Source organism: Oncorhynchus keta, chromosome 37 (genome assembly GCF_023373465.1).
Source record: "Oncorhynchus keta strain PuntledgeMale-10-30-2019 chromosome 37, Oket_V2, whole genome shotgun sequence".
Lineage (NCBI taxonomy): Eukaryota > Metazoa > Chordata > Actinopteri > Salmoniformes > Salmonidae > Oncorhynchus > Oncorhynchus keta.
The window spans coordinates 12,371,982-12,393,534 of record NC_068457.1 but is presented as its reverse complement, the minus strand read 5'-3'; the positions used below and the strand labels follow the sequence as shown (position 1 = coordinate 12,393,534).

Genomic DNA, 21,553 nt, shown 5'->3' with positions numbered 1-21,553 from the left:
CAGCTCACTGGTCACTATAGCAGCACCCACTCGTAGCACACGCTCCAGCAGGTATATCTCACTGGTCAACCCCAAAGCCAATTCCTTCTTTGGTCGCCTTTCCTTCCTGTTCTCTGCTGCCAATGACTGGAACGAACTGCAAAAATCACTGAAGCAGGAGACACCTACCACCCTCACTAGCTTAAAGCACCAGCTGTCAGAGCAGCTCAGAGCAGCTGTACATAGCTCATCTGTAATTAGCCTATCCAATCTACCTCATACTGTATTTATTTGTTTATCTTGCTCCTTTGCACCCCAGTATCTCTACTTGCACACTCATCTTCTGCACGTCTACCATTCCAGTGTTTAATTGCTATATTGTAATTACTTTGCCACCACGGCCTATTTATTGCCTTAACTCCCTTATCTTACCTCATTTGCACTTACTGTATATAGACTTTTTGTTTTCCTTTTCTACTGTATTATTGACTGTATGTGTTTATTCTATGTGTAACTGTGTTGTTGTCTGTTCACACTGCTATGCTTTAACTTGGCCAGGTCGCAGTTGCAAATGAGAACTTGTTCTCAACTAGCCTACCTGGTTAAATAAAAGTGAAATATATATATTTTTTTACAGGTAGACCTTTCCTGCAGGCAAATGACCCAGTGGCCTCATGGGTGGAATGTTATCCATATTTTTCATAATTTCATAATTCTTCAACTTTTTTTTAATGGTGAAAATCTGGTGTTTCCATGTCAAACAGTTTTGTTATATTTCAGTCTTCTGTGATGTAAACTCAAAATGTAATACATTTCAACTCTATATCTGACATGGTACAGGGTTTTAAGCCCATAACAATGTGTGTGAGTTTTATAATTTTGTTTCAAAGTAGATTTGTTTAAGACTACCAAGAATCACTCGGTGTGACCCTGGTTTAGCTCACTTCAGTAGAAGGTTTTAAGTAAACTATATTTTTCTTAGGGATAGCTTCAGCTTGGCAAATTATATTTTCAGAGTAGCTTCCCCAACCCTGTTGCACAGTTACAACATTAGAGGGAGACGTACACTGAGTGTCCAAAACAATAAGAACACCTTCCTAATATTGAGTTGCACCCCCTTTTGCCCTCAGAACAGCCTCAATTTGTCAGGTCATGGACTCTACAAAGTATCGAAAGCGTTCCACAGGGATGTTGGCCCATGTTCCCACAGTCGTGTGAAGTTGGCTGGATGTCCTTTGGGTGGTGGACCATTCTTGATACACACGGGAAAGTGTTGAGCGTAGAAAGTGTTGCGGTTCTTGATACAAACCGGTCCGGCCTGGCACCTACTAGCAATGTATTGTCTTATCCATTCACCCTCTGAATGGCACACAAACACAATCCACATCTCAATCGTTTCAAGGCTTAGAAACCCTTCTTTAACCCGTCTCCTCCCCTTCATCTACACTGACTGAAGTGGATTTAACAAGAGACATCAATGAGGGATCATAGCTTTCACCTGGATTCACTGAATGTACAAAACGTTATGAATATTATGCTCTTTCCATGACATAGACTGACCAGGTGAATCCAGGTGAAAGCTATGATCCCTTATTGATGTCACTTGTTAAATCAGTGTGAATGGGGGGGGGGGGTAAATAAGGATTTTTAAGCCTTGAGATAATTGAGACATGGATTGTGTATGTGTGCCATTCAGAGGGTGACTGGGCAAGACAACATATTTAAGTTACTTTGAACAGGGTAGGTGTCAGGCGCACCAGTTTGAGTGTATCAAGAACTGCATCGCTGCTGGGTTTTTAGAGTTCAGCAGTTTCCTGTGTGTATCAAGAATGGTCCACCCCCCCCAAAAGGACATCCAGCCAACTTCACACAACTGTAAGAAGTATTGGAGTCAACACGGGCCAGCATCCCTGTGGAACACCTTCGACACCATGTGGAGTCCCTGCCCCGATGAATTGAGGATGTTCTGAGGGGAAAAGGGGGGTGCAACTCAATATCAGCAAGGTGTTGCTAATGTTTTGTTCACTCAGTGTACAGTAGACCTACCAGGGACTTGCTCCCCCCTGACACAGCCTGACTGGAATGCCTGCTGCCTGGAAGGGTTTGAGGGCTTTTGTTCCCATTCTGCCATGTGTTCATTTTAGAGTGTGAGAGAACAGGGCTCGTCCGGCAACGTAGAGCACAATGGTGTCACCTGAAGAGGGAGCGGGAGATATAACAAAGGTGCACACGGATTAAAGGGACTAAATGGAGACATAGAACACTTAAACAGGGAAGAGAAGTATACTGAACACATAGAACACTTAAACAGGGAAGAGAAGTATACTGAACACATAGAACACTTAAACAGGGAAGAGAAGTATACTGAACACATAGAACACTTAAACAGGGAAGAGAAGTATACTGAACACATAGAACACTTAAACAGGGAAGAGAAGTATACTGAACACAGAGAACACTTAAACAGGGAAGAGAAGTATACTGAACACATAGAACACTTAAACAGGGAAGAGAAGTATACTGAACACATAGAACACTTAAACAGGGAAGAGAAGTATACTGAACACATAGAACACTTAAACAGGGAAGAGAAGTATACTGAACACATAAACAGGTAAGAGAAGTATACTGAACACATAAACAGGTAAGAGAAGTATACTGAACACATAGAACACTTAAACAGGGAAGAGAAGTATACTGAACACATAGAACACTTAAACAGGGAAGAGAAGTATACTGAACACATAGAACACTTAAACAGGGAAGAGAAGTATACTGAACACTTAAACAGGGAAGAGAAGTATACTGAACACTTAAACAGGTAAGAGAAGTATACTGAACACATAGAACACTTAAACAGGGAAGAGAAGTATACTGAACACATAGAACACTTAAACAGGGAAGAGAAGTACACTGAACACATAGAACACTTACAGGGAAGAGAAGTACACTGAACACATAGAACACTTACAGGGAAGAGAAGTATACTGAACACATAGAACACTTACAGGGAAGAGAAGTATACTGAACACATAGAACACTTACAGGGAAGAGAAGTATACTGAACACATAGAACACTTAAACAGGGAAGAGAAGTACACTGAACACATAGAACACTTAAACAGGGAAGAGAAGTATACTGAACACATAAACAGGTAAGAGAAGTATACTGAACACATAGAACACTTAAACATGGAAGAGAAGTATACTGAACACATAGAACACTTAAACAGGGAAGAGAAGTATACTGAACACATAGAACACTTAAACAGGGAAGAGAAGTATACTGAACACATAAACAGGGAAGAGAAGTATACTGAACACATAGAACACTTAAACAGGGAAGAGAAGTATACTGAACACATAAACAGGGAAGAGAAATATACTGAACACATAGAACACTTAAACAGGGAAGAGAAATATACTGAACACATAGAACACTTAAACAGGGAAGAGAAGTATACTGAACACATAAACAGGGAAGAGAAATATACTGAACACATAGAACACTTAAACAGGGAAGAGAAGTATACTGAACACAAACAGGGAAGAGAAGTATACTGAACACATAGAACACTTAAACAGGGAAGAGAAGTATACTGAACACATAGAACACTTAAACAGGGAAGAGAAGTATACTGAACACATAGAACACTTAAACAGGGAAGAGAAGTATACTGAACACATAGAACACTTAAACAGGGAAGAGAAGTATACTGAACACATAGAACACTTAAACAGGGAAGAGAAGTATACTGAACACATAGAACACTTAAACAGGGAAGAGAAGTATACTGAACACATAGAACACTTAAACAGGGAAGAGAAGTATACTGAACACATAGAACACTTAAACAGGGAAGAGAAGTATACTGAACACATAGAACACTTAAACAGGGAAGAGAAGTATACTGAACACATAAACAGGTAAGAGAAGTATACTGAACACATAAACAGGTAAGAGAAGTATACTGAACACATAAACAGGGAAGAGAAGTATACTGAACACATAAACAGGGAAGAGAAGTATACTGAACACAAACAGGGAAGAGAAGTATACTGAACACATAGAACACTTAAACAGGGAAGAGAAGTATACTGAACACATAAAACACTTAAACAGGGAAGAGAAGTATACTGAACACATAAACAGGTAAGAGAAGTATACTGAACACATAAACAGGTAAGAGAAGTATACTGAACACATAAACAGGTAAGAGAAGTATACTGAACACATAGAACACTTAAACAGGGAAGAGAAGTATACTGAACACATAGAACACTTAAACAGGGAAGAGAAGTATACTGAACACATAGAACACTTAAACAGGGAAGAGAAGTATACTGAACACATAAACAGGTAAGAGAAGTATACTGAACACAAACAGGTAAGAGAAGTATACTGAACACATAAACAGGTAAGAGAAGTATACTGAACACATAGAACACTTAAACAGGGAAGAGAAGTATACTGAACACATAGAACACTTAAACAGGGAAGAGAAGTATACTGAACACATAGAACACTTACAGGGAAGAGAAGTATACTGAACACATAGAACACTTAAACAGGGAAGAGAAGTATACTGAACACATAGAACACTTAAACAGGGAAGAGAAGTATACTGAACACATAGAACACTTACAGGGAAGAGAAGTATACTGAACACATAGAACACTTAAACAGGGAAGAGAAGTACACTGAACACATAGAACACTTAAACAGGGAAGAGAAGTATACTGAACACATAAACAGGGAAGAGAAGTATACTGAACACATAGAACACTTAAACAGGGAAGAGAAATATACTGAACACATAGAACACTTAAACAGGGAAGAGAAGTATACTGAACACATAGAACACTTAAACAGGGAAGAGAAGTATACTGAACACATAAACAGGGAAGAGAAGTATACTGAACACATAAACAGGGAAGAGAAGTATACTGAACACATAGAACACTTAAACAGGGAAGAGAAGTATACTGAACACATAGAACACTTAAACAGAGAAGAGAAGTATACTGAACACATAGAACACTTAAACAGAGAAGAGAAGTATACTGAACACATAGAACACTTAAACAGGGAAGAGAAGTATACTGAACACAAATTACAAACGCAACATGCAACAATTTACACAATTTTACCGAGTTACAGTTCATCAATGAACTAGGCCCTGATCTATAGATTTCACATGACTGGGCAGGGGCCCACCACCGTGGGAAAAAGGCCCACCCACTGGGTAGCCAGGCCCGGCCAATCAGAATGAGTCTTTCCCCACAAAAGGGCTTTATTACAGACAGAAATACTCCTCAGTATTTACACCTTATGGAACAGCAGGGACTGTGAAGAGACACAGGCACAGACACACATACACATGATAAGACACACACTCGACACCCAGGTACACAGGGATTTTTGTATTGTAGATATGTGGTAGTAGAGTAGTGGACTGAGGGCGCACTCTCAATGTGTTGTGGAAAGTGTTATGAAATGTAATGTCATGTAATACTTTGTTATTGTATACAACTGCCTTAATGTTGCTGGACCCAGGAAGAATAGCTGCTGCCATGGCAACAGCTAACGGGGATCCTCAATAAATACAAATAGAAATAGTATGGTTAATGAACATCTAACAGTGGTTCAAAAAAAAAAAATCACGCTACTCTCTGTAACGTTTGGAATAGCAAAAATCGATTCAACCATCTCAATAAAAGTAGGATGTTTCACGTAGTATCAGTCCAAAGGCCTTTAAAATGGAGATAAACCTACTTGGTGACGGCCAACTGTGCTTATGTCCTTGCCCTTTGGCCTTGCAACCATAACCAGGATAATAACTGGAAGGACGATCAGATCGTCTTGATCCAGCAGTCCATGCACTTTCTCTGGCTCAGTCCATGCACTTTCTCTGGCTCAGTCCATGCACTTTCTCTGGCTCAGTCCATGCACTTTCTCTGGCTCAGTCCATGCACTTTCTCTGGCTCAGTCCATGCACTTTCTCTGGCTCAGTCCATGCACTTTCTCTGGCTCAGTCCATGCACTTTCTCTGGCTCAGTCCATGCACTTTCTCTGGCTCAGTCCATGCACTTTCTCTGGCTCCAGTCCAGGCTTTCTCTGGCTCCAGTCCAGGCTTTCTCTGGCTCAGTCCAGGCTTTCTCTGGCTCAGTCCAGGCTTTCTCTGGCTCAGTCCAGGCTTTCTCTGGCTCAGTCCAGGCTTTCTCTGGCTCCAGTCCAGGCTTTCTCTGGCTCCAGTCCAGGCTTTCTCTGGCTCCAGTCCAGGCTTTCTCTGGCTCAGTCCAGGCTTTCTCTGGCGCAGTCCAGGCTTTCTCTGGCGCAGTCCAGGCTTTCTCTGGCGCAGTCCAGGCTTTCTCTGGCTCAGTCCAGGCTTTCTCTGGCTCAGTCCAGGCTTTCTCTGGCTCAGTCCAGGCTTTCTCTGGCTCTAGTCCAGGCTTTCTCTGGCTCAGTCCAGGCTTTCTCTGGCTCAGTCCAGGCTTTCTCTGGCTCAGTCCAGGCTTTCTCCAGGCTTTCTCTGGCGCAGTCCAGGCTTTCTCTGGCGCAGTCCAGGCTTTCTCTGGCGCAGTCCAGGCTTTCTCTGGCTCAGTCCAGGCTTTCTCTGGCTCAGTCCAGGCTTTCTCTGGCTCAGTCCAGGCTTTCTCTGGCTCAGTCCAGGCTTTCTCTGGCTCTAGTCCAGGCTTTCTCTGGCTCTAGTCCAGGCTTTCTCTGGCTCAGTCCAGGCTTTCTCTGGCTCAGTCCAGGCTTTCTCTGGCTCAGTCCAGGCTTTCTCTGGCTCAGTCCAGGCTTTCTCTGGCTCAGTCCAGGCTTTCTTTGGCTCAGTCCATAACAAAACACACATAGATCATAAACATGGTCTTGCCCTGCTCTGCTTCTCATTCATATTAGTCTCCATCTGCTGGTCTTCATGCTGGTCATTTAACACCACCACCATCAGACCCAGCAGCACCCGGCCTTATATAGTGCTGGGACGCACAGAGTGGAGGACGATAGAGAGACAGGAATGGAAGAGGAGGAGAATAGAAAGAAAAGGAGGAAGGCCGAAGCACAGGTCTTTGTTTATATGCCTTGACAGAGAGAGAGTGATAGGGGGGGAGAGAGAGAGAGAGAGAGAGAGAGAGAGAGACAGAGAGAGAGAGAGACAGAGAGAGAGAGAGAGAGAGAGAGAGAGGGGGGGGGGGATGGATGGAAGACGAGGAGGAGAGTTGAAAGCAAGGAAGAGGACTTGGAGGTAGCACTTTGCTCTTTGTTTACATGCCTTGACTGTCTCTCTGCTGAGTGTTGACTGCTCTGCTTGGGTCTCTGCTTGGGTCTCTGCTTGAGTCTCTGCTTGGGTCTGTTCCACTGTGAACACAGTGTTCAGTCTGGTAGATCTACAGTGGATGTTGGAAGTTTACATACACCTTAGCCGAATACATTTAAACTCAGTTTTTCACAATTCCTGACATATAATCCTAGTAAATATTCCTTGTCTTCAGTCAGTTAGGATCACCACTTTACTTTAAGAATGTGAAATGTCAGAATAATAGTAGAGAGAATTATTTATTTCAGCTTTTATTACTTTCATTACATTCCCAGCGGGTCAGAAGTTTACATACACTCAATTAGTATTTGGTAGCCTTACCTTTAAATTGTTTAACTTGGGTCAAACATTTCTGGTAGCCTTCCACAAGCTTCCCACAACAAATTGGGTGAATTCTGGCCCATTCCTCCTGATGTAATGGAGTCAGGTTTGTAGGCCTCTTTGCGCTGACTTTTTCAGTTCTGCCCACACATTTTCTATAGGATTGAGGTCAGGACTTTGTGATGGCCACTCCAATACCTTGACTTTGTTGTACTCAAGCCATTTTGCCACAACTTTGGAAGTATGCTTGGGGTCATTGTCCATTTGGAAGACCCATTTGCGACCAAACTTTAACTTCCTGACTGATATCTTGAGATGTTGCTTCAATATATCCACAGAATTTTCCTACCTCATGAAGCCATCTATTTTGTGAAGTGCACCAGACCCTCCTGCAGCAATGCACCCCCACAACATGATGCTGCCACCCCCGTTCTTCACGGCTGGGAAGGTGTTATTTGGCTTGTAAGCCTCCCCCTTTATCCTCCAAACATAACGATGGTCATTATGGCCAAACAGTTCTATTTTTGTTTCATCAGACCAGAGAACATTTCTCCAAAAAGTACCATCTTTGTCCCCATTTGCAGTTGCAAACCGTATTCTGGCTTTTTTTATGGCGGTTTTGGAGCAGTGGCTTCTTCCTTGCTGAGCGGCCTTTCAGGTTATTTCGATATAGGATTAGTTTTACTTTTGTACCCGTTTCCTCCAGAATCTTCACACGGTCCTTTTCTGTTGTTCTTGGATTGATTTGCACTTTTTGCACCAAAGTACGTTCATCTCTAGGAGACAGAACGCGTCTCCTCCCTGAGCGGTATGACGGCTGCGTGGTTCCATGGTGTTAATACTTGCGTACTATTGTTTGTACAGATGAACGTGGTACCTTCAGGCATTTGGAAAATGCTCCCAAGGATGAACCAGACTTGTGGAGGTTTGCAATGTTTGTTTCTGAGGTCTTGACTGATTTATTTTGATTTTCCCATGATGTCAAGCAAAGAGACACTGAGTTTGAAAGTAGGCCTTGAAATACATCCACAGCCACACCTCCAATTGACTCAAATTATGTCAATTAGCCTATCAGAAGCTTCTAAAGCCATGACATAATTTTCCGGAATTTTCCTAGTTGTTTAAAGGCACAGACAACTTAGTGTATGTAAACTTCTGACCCACTGGAATTGTGATACAGTGAATTATAAGTGAAATAATCTGTCTCTAAACAATTGCTGGAAAAATGACTTGTGTCATGCACAAAGTAGATGTCCTAACCGACTTGCCAAAACTATAGTTTGTTAACAAGAAATGTGTGGAGTGGTTGAAAAACGAGTTTTAATGACTCCAACCTAAGTGTTTGTAAACTTCCGACTTCGGCTGTAGCTGTAGCTCTGACACCACCAGGCCTGGGTAGGGGAGGAGCCATCACTGCACACCTCACTCACTCATTGGGCCCCACAGTGATGGCCTCTGGGGTAGGTTTTTGTGTCTATGTGATACTACTGGTGGGTGAATGAATGAATGAAAAAATGAATTAATTATATTTAATTTTCATGTCAAATCGCCAATTGGCAACCCATCCCTTATGGGATTAATTGACAAATAAACAAACATTACAATAATCCACTGTGATGGTTCAGTGATAATTCTATAGTGGTATAGTACCACTCCGCTCTCAAGGTAGATAGTGGCTTATCACACTCAGCCCCTTGGAGCAATGTGAGCCTCAAGGGCTAAACCCAAAGCGTCTTGCATACATTGTATGTCTTCTGACTTCACCAATACATACAATTCTCCATAAAAGTCATTAGAGTCTGGGGTTAATCTGAGAGGATGAGGTCTCCTGAGAAATGTCTTTTTTCCTCTCGTCCCATCATGGCATCCGTAGTCCATACGAGGTCCTTAGAAAGTTAAAGCCCCCTTCCGTCAGCCAGTGAGAGCTGTGACAGATGTTTATGATGACATCATCATTAATGGCACCCCTTTGTTTAGGCCACGCTTTGCTTAGGAACGATGATGGCTCTCTTGCTCGTTTCTTGGAGGAGAGAGAGCAGGCCAGGCACATACCTCTCTCCTCTTTGGGATGCGTTTCCTTTTTAAGGCAGGTTGGCCTAACCTCCCCCACTGAGAAGAGCACTCTGCCTAACCATGTGTGGAGGATGCAGCATTTAAACCCATCTTTAAACTGTTCTGTCATGAACTCAGTGAAGCCAGGTCTTCCCTGCGGAAGCACTTCAAATGATGTAGGGTGAACTAATATGGTGTATTGTGTACTACATGCTGTCAATGAATGACTATGCTTTCGTATTTAGCTATCCAGTAATCCTAATGTTATGAAGAACATGAGTCATTGGAGCATGTCTGAATCAACCAATTAGCTCCATCAAACTACAACAGACAGAGTAACAATACAACAAATTATATTCTACAAACCCATTTAGGAATGAAAGAGCAAAATAGTAACATTGATATCATCCTAGCCTTGCTTTGAGTAATGTAGTATAGACCCCTTCCTAAACCAAGGGTAAGGGTTGAACCGGGGTGTGGACATGAAGCTAGGGTTAGGGTTATGGTTGAGGCTAAGGTTAGGGCTGAGCTGGGGTGTGGACATGAAGCTGTCCAATTGCTGAGATGAGGTCTAGCTGGCCATTGTGAGTTCAGTCATGCTGCTGTGACGTTCAGGTGGACACAGCCTCCCAGAACCCTCTCCTCTCCCTCTGGAACACAATCTGAACCAAATACCATACCCCACACCAGGACCTATGACAGTCCATTCTGGAGAGGGAGAGAGGGGGGATGAGAGACTGAGAGATAGAGACACAGACAGAGAGGGGAAGAGAGGGGTAGAGATGGAAATAGGGGAGGGTATTGAGGGAGGGGATATGAGGGGGTAGGTACTACAAATAGCCAGAGTGAGTCCTGTGTGTCCCTCAGTCAGCCTCCCTGCTCCAGTCCACTCCAGCTGCCAGCCCAGACCCTTCTCCTGTTCCAGCCCAGACCCTTTTCTTGCTCCAGCCCAGAACATTATCCTGCTCCAGCCCAGACCCTTCTCCTGCTCCAGCTCAGAACATTCTCCTGCTCCAGCCAAGACCCTTCTCCTGCACCAGCCCAGAACATTCTCCTGCTCCAGCCCAGAAGATTCTGCACTCCACCATGAGCTCCTACCGCTCTTCTGCTCAGTCAGCCCAGTCTGGCTCCTCCTCCTACCGCCGCACCTTTGGCGCAGGATACAGCCCTGCCATGTCCCATTCCCTCTACAGCAGCCGGGGCTCGGGTGGGGGGCTCGGACATGGTGGCTCCGGCCACATCTCCTCCCGGGTCTACGAAGTCACCAAGACCTCCGCCTCGCCCTCTTACTCCGGCTACCGCACCTCGTCTCACTTTGGCGGACCTGTGATGTCATCGACCGCCCACGGTTCGCGGTCCTACGCGGGGATGGGGGAGACGCTGGACTTCAGCCTGGCCGACGCGCTGAACCAGGAGTTCCTCCACACGCGCACCAACGAGAAGGTCGAGCTGCAGCACCTGAACGACCGCTTCGCCAGCTACATCGAGAAAGTTCGCTTCCTGGAGCAGCAGAATGCTACATTGGTGGTGGAGATTGAGAGGCTGCGGGGGCGTGAACCCACACGCATCGCCGACCTGTACGAAGAGGAGATGAGGGACCTGCGTCGCCAGGTGGAGGCCTTGACCAATCAGAGGAGCCGCGTCGAGGTGGAGAGGGACAACCTGGGCGAAGACTTGGACAAACTCAAACTCAGGTAGGAAAGAGGGGAGCAAGAGGAGCAGGATGAGGGGGAGAGGAAGAGAAGGAGGAGGTAGGAGGAGAAGGAGGAAGAGTAGGGTAGAAATACAGTAACTAGAAGTTACTGTAAAACTGCTGATGTAAATAGGACTTTATAAATACATTTGATTGATTGATGAATTGCTCAGTAAGACTGCAGGGGTGTAGTTTCTGATTGGTGGATAAGTGGAGGAAGGAGACGAACCTGGGTAAGATTAGAGAGAGGAGAACTCTAGAAGTGAAGATCCTAGTATAATGTAAGCGTGACATTTCAGCCACCAAAAGCAGCACTGATGTCACGGCTGGTTCATGCATACAGTCCCCTGGGATTTCAGGCAGCGCCTCTCGATTAGCTGTTGTGGTTTATCTGGTTTGTTTGTTGTGGTCACGGCAAGTATTTTTAAACTTGGTCATATCACTCACTACAAGTGGACTGACTGTGAGGTGCTGTTGGAGACGTGTATTTGGATTCTTACTGTAGGTAAAATAGGAAGTGCTTCTGCTTCAGGTTCTTCAAGTGCATAGCTGCGAGTTCGGCATGCCTCCTCTGCTGTTGAAGTGTAGGCCTAGATGACATTAAATACGCAGTGCATGTCGTTCTCATTCAACCCGTGAAATAGGAGAGGAGCACTAGTGATGAATAAAGACTGGAGAAGAATGATAGAGGCACACAAGTGCAGAGAGGGAGAGTCTTGTTCCAACTCCAGTGGACCTTTAATTAAGTCAACAAGATCCGTCCTCCACCTAACCCCTGAAGGACTAGACCCAGCCTCCTTCTGAAAGACTAAAAGCCAGCCTCCTTCTCGCATTAGGGTATGGCCTAAGCCTCTAGCCCTTACAGAGGCATGTCCTTACCGTCGCTTACTGGCGCCGCGGTCCCACTCTATAAAAGGCCAGGAATGAAAACATCTGTATTCAGACAGATATAATCCAGATCTCTCTAGCTGTCTGTACGGCCCCCTGTGACATCTAGAGCTGGTATTCAAAATGGGACCTGGGATTGGATTAAGACCACATTTGCACATTAGATCCACACAGCAGTCGTAAAGTCCCTATCAAACACTTGTTATTAGATGGGTGACTTGCCTAGTTAAATAACGGTTCAACAAAAAATGTTTTCCGGGTGGACATGTTTAAGACACAATTGTGATCGGGTCTCGCTCCCATCTCTTTGTTCGACTGTGTATCCAGACTGCAGGAAGAGATCCTTCAGAGGGAGGACGCAGAGAACAACCTGGCTGCTTTCAGAGCTGTGAGTCCAACACTATTAAATCAACACAGGTTATATGAGGACATGTTCATGTCTCACTACTAGTATTTTCCCTGCTTTTAATCTGAATGTAGACTGGATAGTCGTTTGAACTGCCACACAGCTGGGCACCGACGTCAGTCAGTTCAACGTCAGGTTTTTTTTTGTTGAGCTGTCAGCTAATGTGAATTTAACGTTAAATCAACAACAAAAATCACCATACCATTGGATTTAGGTTAAAAGTTGGATGAAAAAAAAGACAAAATACCCTTAGTTTTCCAGGTTGATTCAACGTCATCACACTTATTTTGGGGGTTGAAATGACGTGGAAACAATGTTGGTTCAATCCGTTTTTGCCCAGTGAGATGTCTGTTGAATGAATCTAATCTAACGTCTGTCTGTTCTAGGATGTTGATGCTGCCACTCTGGCCCGTCTAGACTTGGAGAGACGCATCGAGACGCTACAGGAGGAGATCGCCTTCCTCAAGAAGATTCACGAGGAGGTACGTTACTCAGTCTGTGTATTTTAATGTGCTATGTGTTATTACAGTTGGTCTGTCTGTCTATCTGTCAATGTATCCAGTCACTGGTCATTCCATCTGTCTGTCTCTCTGTGGTAGGAATGAACAAAGACACACACACACACACAAACAGACACACCACACACAAACACTATTTGTGTGTGTATGCTTCATAACAGACAATGGAGAAGAGAAAGCTGTAGAAACCTTAAATCTATTGACTTCTCCCACTCTCTCTCTCCTTCTCCAACTCTCTCTCCTCCTCCTTCTTCTCCTCCTTTACTTTCTTCCACTTTAAACCTATTGACCTCCCCCTCCCTTCCCACCTCACTTGCAGGAGATCTGTGAGATGCAGTCCCAGATGCAGGAGACCCAGGTGCAGATCCAGATGGACATGTCCAAGCCGGACCTGACAGCTGCCCTCAGGGACATCAGGGCCCAGTACGAGGGCATCGCCGCCAAGAACATCTCAGAGGCTGAGGAGTGGTACAAGTCTAAGGTGATGGGGGGGGGTTGAGGAAAGAGACAGAGAGAGAGGGGGAAGGGGGAGAGAGATAGATAGAGAACAAGAGAGAGAGAGACAGAGAGAGGGGAGATGGAAGAGAGAGATAGAGAACAAGAGTGAGAGAAAGAGAGACAGAGAGAGGGAGAGATAGAGAACGAGAGAGAACAAGAGAGAAAGCGAGAGAGAGTGAGAGAGAGAGAGGGAGAGATATAGAACGAGAGAGAACAGGAGAGAAAGCGAGAGAGAGTGAGAGAGAGAGGGAGAGATAGAACGAGAGAGAAAGAGAGAGAGATCAGATCAGTCAAATTCTTCGATTTACTAGAAAATGTCTCTGGCACTCTGGGGGGTGCCGTTATTGTGATGTCAGACAAAGTGATTCCTGTACTTCCTGTTGACCTCTGACCCCTGCTGACCTATAGGTGACAGACCTGAACCAGGCAGTGAACAAGAACAATGAGGCTCTGAAGGAGGCCAAGATGGAGACCATGGAGTTCAGACACCAGCTCCAGTCCTACACCTGTGAGATTGACTCACTTAAAGGCACCGTAAGTCTCTCAGTCTGAATACTTCTCTCCTCTTCTCACGACACCATTTATTCCTCCCCATATCCTTCTGTACTTTCATAACTCATGCCACCACGCTTTCATTCCTCTCCTTCTCATTCTCTTCATTTGTTCCTTCCCTGGTCTGCAAGTTCACGTCCAAGAAACATGTCAATCTCGTTCTCTAATTTCTCTCCCCCCTCCCTGCAGAACGAGTCTCTGATGAGGCAGATGAGAGAGATGGAGGAGCGCCACGGGCGGGAGGCCGGCGGGTTCCAGGACACCATCTCCCGTCTGGAGGCTGAGATCGCCAACATGAAGGATGAGATGGCCAGGCACCTGAGAGAGTACCAGGACCTGCTCAATGTCAAGATGGCCCTGGACGTAGAGATAGCAACCTACAGGAAACTGCTGGAGGGAGAGGAGAGCAGGTATGAGGAGGGAGAAGAGGAGATGAGAGAGAGGAAGGAAGGAGGAGGAGAGCAAGTTAAATGGGGGAGGAGGAGTGGGGGTAGGTGACAGAGAAGCAGGAGGAGGGAGGCAGGAGAGAGAGAAGCAGGGGAAAGAGAGAGGAAGGGATAGAGGAGGGCAGGAGAGATGGAGAGAGGAGGGCAGGAGAAATGGAGAGATGGAGAGATAGAGGAGGGTAGGAGAGATAGAGGAGGGCAGGAGAGATAGAGGAGGGCAGGAGAGATGGAGAGATAGAGGAGGGCAGGAGAGATAGAGGAGGGCAGGAGAGAGAGGGAAGAAAGAGAAGACAATGGCAGGGGGCTGAAGGAATAGAGTGAGGAGACAGGAGGAGAGGGTTGAGGACAGAGAGGTGATGAATAATCTTGTATGAGGATGGTATTTGGTATCACTGCTAAAAATTGACATCTCCATTTTCTCTCCGTCTGTAGGATTTCCCTGCCCATACAGAACTATTCCACCATGACTTTCCGTGGTAAGAATAACACACACACAAACGCACACGCACATGCACACACACCGCTCTATTTTGTCAAACGCTGCTGCAAAATAAGATGAGTTACAGCATCGAACCACAAGAGGGCACAATTGATACAAGTAGCTAAATCTTTAGCAGTGCTGTTTACCTCACCGTAAATCAAAAGTGACAGGCTTGAACTTCAAATGATCCCCTCACTGCTGACGCATAAATAGAACCATTCATTAATAGATTTTAAGGGGTGGCACAATATTAAGAGGTTGAACAGAGATGTTCAAAAAAGGTGAGAGATGAGATGTAAAAGATGATGAGGTATTAATTCCAAGGTTGTCTGTCTGGATAGAAACGAGTCCAGAGCATCATCACCGCGTTGCTGAGTCACACTCAAAGAAAAGTGTCCTTATCAAGACCATCGAGACCCGTGATGGAGAGGTAACACACACGCACGCAAGCACCCCCTGACATAGAGATACCCCTCTGTTTGTAGAGTGAACCAGAGATAGCTTACAAACACACCCAGACTTGTATTTGAGAGAATATCTCAAATTCCTCTCCCCTCGCTGACAACAATACAATCCACCAAATGTTTTCCTTCCACCTGAGTCAAGTTCTCACAAGCCATACTTACCTACCAACACAGATTGCAACTTTACTTCACACCTGTATCGTTCCCAATAGTGTAATAGGCTTGTTATTTCACTTCTAATACACACCACCCCTGCTTTCTCCTCCTCTCGTTACAGTAAATGTCTTCTTTGTCTCCCCCTATAGGTGGTCTCTGAGTCAACACAGCACCAGCAGGATATCATGTAACAGACAAACAGAAGAGAAGATGAAGACTGAGGGAAGACAAAAAGACTAAATAAAAACGAAAATGACTCTATCAACTCACCCTGGTGACCCTTTAGTTGTTCTTATTTCAAAGACACAAAGGTCACTCGCTCCAATGAAATAGTCAAAAGGCTGGGTGACTTCAAGTACGAGCCGACCTGTTTGTAATTTCCTACTACAGCTATGTGCACCGTTTGCCTTTACTTATGACTATATATGATACTGTACGTTCTATCACAAGGCTGACGTTAGTATGAGGAGGGTTCTCAATGGACAGAGACAGAGGAGAGAAGGGAGAGATGTGTCTAGGGAAAAGGAGACGGGGGGGGTGAAACAGGTGAGAAGGGGAGACAAAATGAAAGATGGAAAAGGGGGAACATGGAATGAGAGTGAGGCTGACAATCGCTTATGCTGTTCTGAATGGTGGGCCTATAGGCTGGTTAACAAACACAACAAACAGTGACACACAGTCACCAGCCTGCCAGTCTCTGTACCAGTCTATCATGTTCTCAGTGTGGGTGTGGGTGTGTGTGTGCGTTTTGAATTAACAACCAAAGACATTGAAGAATCACTTTGTTTATCATATACAGGCCCATAAAAACACATGCTTTAATAATAATAATAATAATAGTATTAATAATAATATTTGTAATAAGAAGCATGGAATATCACCGGCCTACATTTATGAGGCTGCACTCTTGAAGTCAAAAGATGTCAATAACATAATGTCAATAAATTACCTGATAAATAAATCTACATACAGTACTTCAGAAAGGACATGTTATTTGGGCGGCAGGTAGTCTAGTGGTTAGAGCGTTAGACTAGTAACCGAAAGGTTGCTGGATCGAATCCCCGAGCTGACAAGGTAAAAATCTGTTGTTCTGCCCCTGAACAAGGCGTTTAACCCACTGTTCCACGGTAGGCCGTCATTGTAAATAAGAATTTGTTCTTAACTGACTTGCCTAGTTAAAGAAAAGGTTCATTTCATATAAATAAAATGAAATATCCTAAAATAAATCTATAAGAACAAATAAACAATCAAATAAAGCAAGAAATACAGATAAATGGTCAAAATACAGTGTTGTTTATGTACAAAACAGAAGATCAGAACAATGAGCACTAGTGGGGAATTACACATCTGTTTGTGCTGTATGGACAAGTCTGTAATAGCCTGGTCCCAGATCTGTTTGTGCAACCATGCCAACTCATTGTCACGGCAAGGAGTTGAAACGATGGCTTTAACAAGACTGGCACTCAGGCTAATTTTCTAACACTTCCTATGAATATGCTCTTCATAATGTAAAATAAGCGCATAATAAGTGCTCATGAATATCAATTTAATCTCTATGCATTATAGTGCACTATACATAGCTCATAAGGCATTATACATGTGCTTATAATGCATTATTAAGAAGGTATTCATGAGAAGTGTTTAACAAACTATGCACGTGGTTGTTAGATGTGGGCTGACCAGGCTAGAGGGGATAGGAACCACTGTCTGGTGAGGTGAGGAGGACAAAGCCACGGGAGACAGATAAGCGAGGGGGACAGGAACAGGAAGGAAACACTGAGTCATGCAGCCAGGTCGATTTCCCCTGGAAGATTCTGGGAAAATAACTTTGATTCTCATACCCTGTCCCGACCCACAGCCCAATGGGACAATCATAATAATATTAATAATAACATCACGCCTGTATTATTTTATCATGTGTTTCACACTCACAGTCCCTTTTCACAGTCTGAGTCAAAGACAATAATAAACCATAGATGTCATTTACTGATACACGATAGACAGAATGCTATGACCCATATTGAAAAGCCAATGCACATTATGTAGGGGTCTATCTATATGTAGGCGATCCTCTGTGACCTGAATGCTCCTCTCTGTAGAGTGGAGGGGGAGTGGTCAATACTCTCGTTGTATTGGTCGATCGTTTATTCGGACCCCTTTCTGTTTTGAACTCTTTATTGACCTCTTGTTGACCCTGTGCTGACTTCATGTAGGGTTCCTTTTGGTAGAACCCAGGGCAGTTTAGACCAATCACCATCCACTGTTTCCTTGCTTGCTCCCTGATTGGGTCATTGTTGCTCCTCTGCTAGACATAGGCCTACCCTCATTCCTATCGCAACAACTTTGTTGTCTGTCACTATAATAATATAACACGTTATCATATAGTCTCTCACATCTCTCAGTCAGTGACCACTGCCAATAACCACTATCTCACTGCTGAGTGGTACAGTACAAGTAAGGGCAGTCACAAGGCACCCGTAAATCAACCGGATCTCCCAACTTCATTTAAAGAAGGGGGATTTCAAACTGCTTTCCAAAGAAGGATATCGTCCAGCACCAAGAATGCATAATGCTTCCTCTTAAAAGACAGATATTCTTCTCCTTCCCAGGAGGTGATCTGTTGTTGGGCTGGCATGGCACAGAGCAGGGGTGTTTATAACTAGTCAGTTCTCATCAGAAGTTCCCAACTCCATAGAAGGATGGAACCGTAGAAATGCAGTACAAAGGAACTGCCTGTTGACGACAGAGAATGATTTGAGGAATTAAGACTGCCGAGCAGTAGACAAGACTTTAAGTTGAATCTTTCAAAATGCTGAAGAGAGAGGATTGTATTCCGGTGTCCGTGGTAAAACGATGCCTCGTTTGAAACCTGAGCCATGCTTCTTTAAACTGTGTCCCGATGGAGACTGGCTGGAGGCTGGATGGAGAGAGAGAAGCCTCAGGTAACATCTATCCATCCAGTTGGAGGCCCTGTATTTCTCTCTCTGTTCACCAGGTCCAGTTCCACTGATGTGTTTGTGGATGTGTGTACAGTATTTTCATGCATGTGGCTGGTGTGTGTGTGTGTGAAACAGAAAAAGGAGTTCAGGCCTTTACTATTCACATACTCTGATTGGCTCCAGCATTGTGGTGGGGGAGTGGTCAGTCAGACCTATACTGCAATACAGGCCTTTGGGGGTGTGGTCGCACCATTTAGGGGTGTGGTCAGATCCATACTGCAGCACAGGTGGGTTGTGGGTGTGGTCACACCTTTTGGGGGTGTGATGTGGCTGCCAGATCATTGGGGGTGTTGGACCAGTGGTTAGGGGAATGTTCAGACTCGTAGTAAGGGGCCTGCAGCCGCAGTGAGGGGCGTGGTGGAGCCACAGTCATAGTCCACATCCACATTGGTGTGAGCCCCTCCTCCCCCCATCAGTCTGCCCCCTCCAGGATACGGCCTGGCCTCAACCTGCCTGTCCCGGAAACTCTGGATGTAACTCTGTAGAGAGAGGGAGAGAAAGAGTGAGAGATAAAGTGAGAGAGAGACAGCAAGAGAGAGGAAAATGAGAGACCGTGTTTTTTGATGAATGCTGATGAAGACACTGAGTAAGAAGAGATGAGGAGAATGGACAGTGGAAGCGAAAGGCAACGAGAGAGAGAGAGAGAGAGAGAGAGGGGGAGAGAGAGAGAGAGAGAGAGAGAGAGAGAGAGAGAGAGAGAGAGAGAGAGGGAGAGAGAGAGAGAGAGAGAGAGAGAGAGAGAGAGAGAGAGAGAGAGAGAGAGCACACTTGCACACTCACAGGCGATAGGACGTCCCCGTCAAAGCGTCGTATAGGGTTGGGTTTTCTGCGATAGGCGGGCTCGGGGTGCAGGGGTTTGGGAGGGTGAGAGCTGTGGGTGGAGTCTCTCTGTTGCTTATTCTTCCTCTTCCTGCTGCGGTCCCTCCGCTCCTCCTTCTGACGGATACGCATCAGCTGGACCCGTCGCTGCTGACGACTGATTATCACTGAGAGAGATGGAAGACTGGGTTCAGATATACACACACACACACACACACACACACACACACACACACACACACACACACACACACACACACACACACACACACACACACACACACACACACACACACACACACACACACACACACACACACTCAAAGAACACACATAACGACATTGCGCAGCTAGCAACAGATGTTTTAAAACACGCACACAAGAACGACCCAACGCGCCCTTTGACAGTTGCCCTGCTCCACATGATTGTGTTCTGATTGTGTTCATCTTTTTATTTAGACTAGACAAGCAGAGCCAGGCACCATCTGGCAGCCAGGGAGTTCACCCAGCAATAATCTGCTTCACTCTCTCTCTTCACCTAAAGCTACCTGCTCTTTGTCTCTACCCCTCCCTCTCTTTTTCTCTTTGTTTCTCACTCTTAATCTTTGTTTACATTCGGGCGGCAGGTAGCCTAGTGGTTAGAGTGTTGGGCCAGTAACCGGAAGGTTGCTGGATCGAAACCCCGAGCTGACAACGTCTTCTCATGAGCAAGGCAGTTAACCCACTGTTGCCCGGGCGCCGAATACGTGGATATCGATTAAGGCAGCCCCTCGCACCTCTTTGATTCAGAGGGCTTGGGTTAAATGCGGAAGACACATTTCAGTTGAATACATTCAGTTGGACAAGCAACCCTTTCAAGCACCTCTCTCACATATAAATAGCTCTGTCACTCTCAAAATAAAAAGTCCATTGACGTCAGAATCTCACACTCACCCTTGGTGTGGGAGTATCCCTCTGCTGTCACCTTCCACTGTATTAGCACCCCCAGGAGCGTCAGAACAGGCCACACCCCCAGCACCACCCAGGTGATCCAGCAGACGGGTCTCCCTCTGGGCGCCGCTTTCACCCTCTCGTACAGGTACAGCACCAGGGCAAACAGCTCCACAAAGTAGTCCAGCGCCACGGTGATCACCGCCGCCCCGAACACGGCCGTGGACACGGTGGTGAAGAAGCGCTGCCATTGGAGGGTGAGAACGGCGAACAGCATGCCCAGGCCGAGCAGCACCCCCAGGGGGACCCAGACCGACCTCGGGGGGCTGTTGGACAGCTCCTCCATGCCCACCAGGGTAGCCACAGCCACCAAGAGGCCCAGGAGGAGACCCACCATGAAGAGACCCACGGAGCGAACCAGCATGGTGACCAGGCCGCAGAGGGTGCCGATGCCCAGGCCGATGCCCACAGAGGCCTCAACACTGAGCTGGGTGTCCAGGACGCGCTCCTTATAACACAACATGAAGATGACGATGGAGCCGAACATCAGGCCCGTCAGGAACATCACCGCCTTGAAACAACGGTACCCTGAGGAGAGAGAAAGACAGGGAGTTGGTCTTGAACATAGAGGTCCACTATATTGGTGTTCTATATAGTTCTGCGGTCTTGAGATTGACTTGTTTGACCATCTCTGTTGGCAATGTACATAAATGTACCAAGTCAATAGTTTATTCAATTAAATTGGATTCAGAACGCGAGTCACATTTTTAGATGGGGAAGAGAGAGAGAGAGAGAGAGGGAGAGAGAGAGAGACAGACAGGAGAGATAGAGACAGAGAGAGACAGAGAGATGATTATCCTATGAATAACCCCGGAGCGGCTAAATTCTCCAGAATATCAGCTCAGCGTTGCTCACATAATCTCATCACCGTGCATCACCTGTAGTAACTGTTAAATCATAGTGTCAGAGAGGTTCTGCTGCTGTGACAGATGAACATTACCACTGAGACTAGTGAATTACCCCTCAGTGCTT

The 21,553-nt window shown here is 45.4% G+C and overlaps 2 protein-coding genes across 4 annotated transcripts in view; one reads left to right on the top strand and one right to left on the bottom strand.

Moving 5' to 3' along the window:
* The first annotated feature begins 10,521 nt into the window (after positions 1-10,521).
* On the top strand, positions 10,522-16,042 carry LOC118369988 (desmin-like). The gene is made up of 9 exons (XM_052499179.1): positions 10,522-11,365; positions 12,580-12,640; positions 13,045-13,140; positions 13,496-13,657; positions 14,083-14,208; positions 14,416-14,636; positions 15,105-15,148; positions 15,495-15,583; positions 15,923-16,042. The coding sequence occupies exons 1-9, from the start codon at positions 10,758-10,760 to the stop codon at positions 15,962-15,964; spliced, it is 1,449 nt and encodes a 482-aa protein (XP_052355139.1). The 5' UTR covers positions 10,522-10,757; the 3' UTR covers positions 15,965-16,042.
* Positions 16,043-16,542: 500 nt separating this feature from the next.
* The window catches only part of LOC118370221 (transmembrane protein 198-B-like), a 29,262-nt gene continuing 24,251 nt past the window's right edge, over positions 16,543-21,553 (bottom strand). For all 3 annotated transcript variants that reach the window (XM_052499175.1, XM_052499178.1, XM_052499177.1), the window contains exons 3-5: positions 20,525-21,109; positions 19,553-19,758; positions 16,543-19,251 (exon numbers count right to left, since the gene is read on the bottom strand). In XM_052499175.1, the coding sequence (XP_052355135.1) occupies positions 19,087-19,251; positions 19,553-19,758; positions 20,525-21,109 (956 nt within the window). In that variant the 3' untranslated portion in view covers positions 16,543-19,086. The remainder of the gene's footprint in view (positions 19,252-19,552; positions 19,759-20,524; positions 21,110-21,553) is intronic.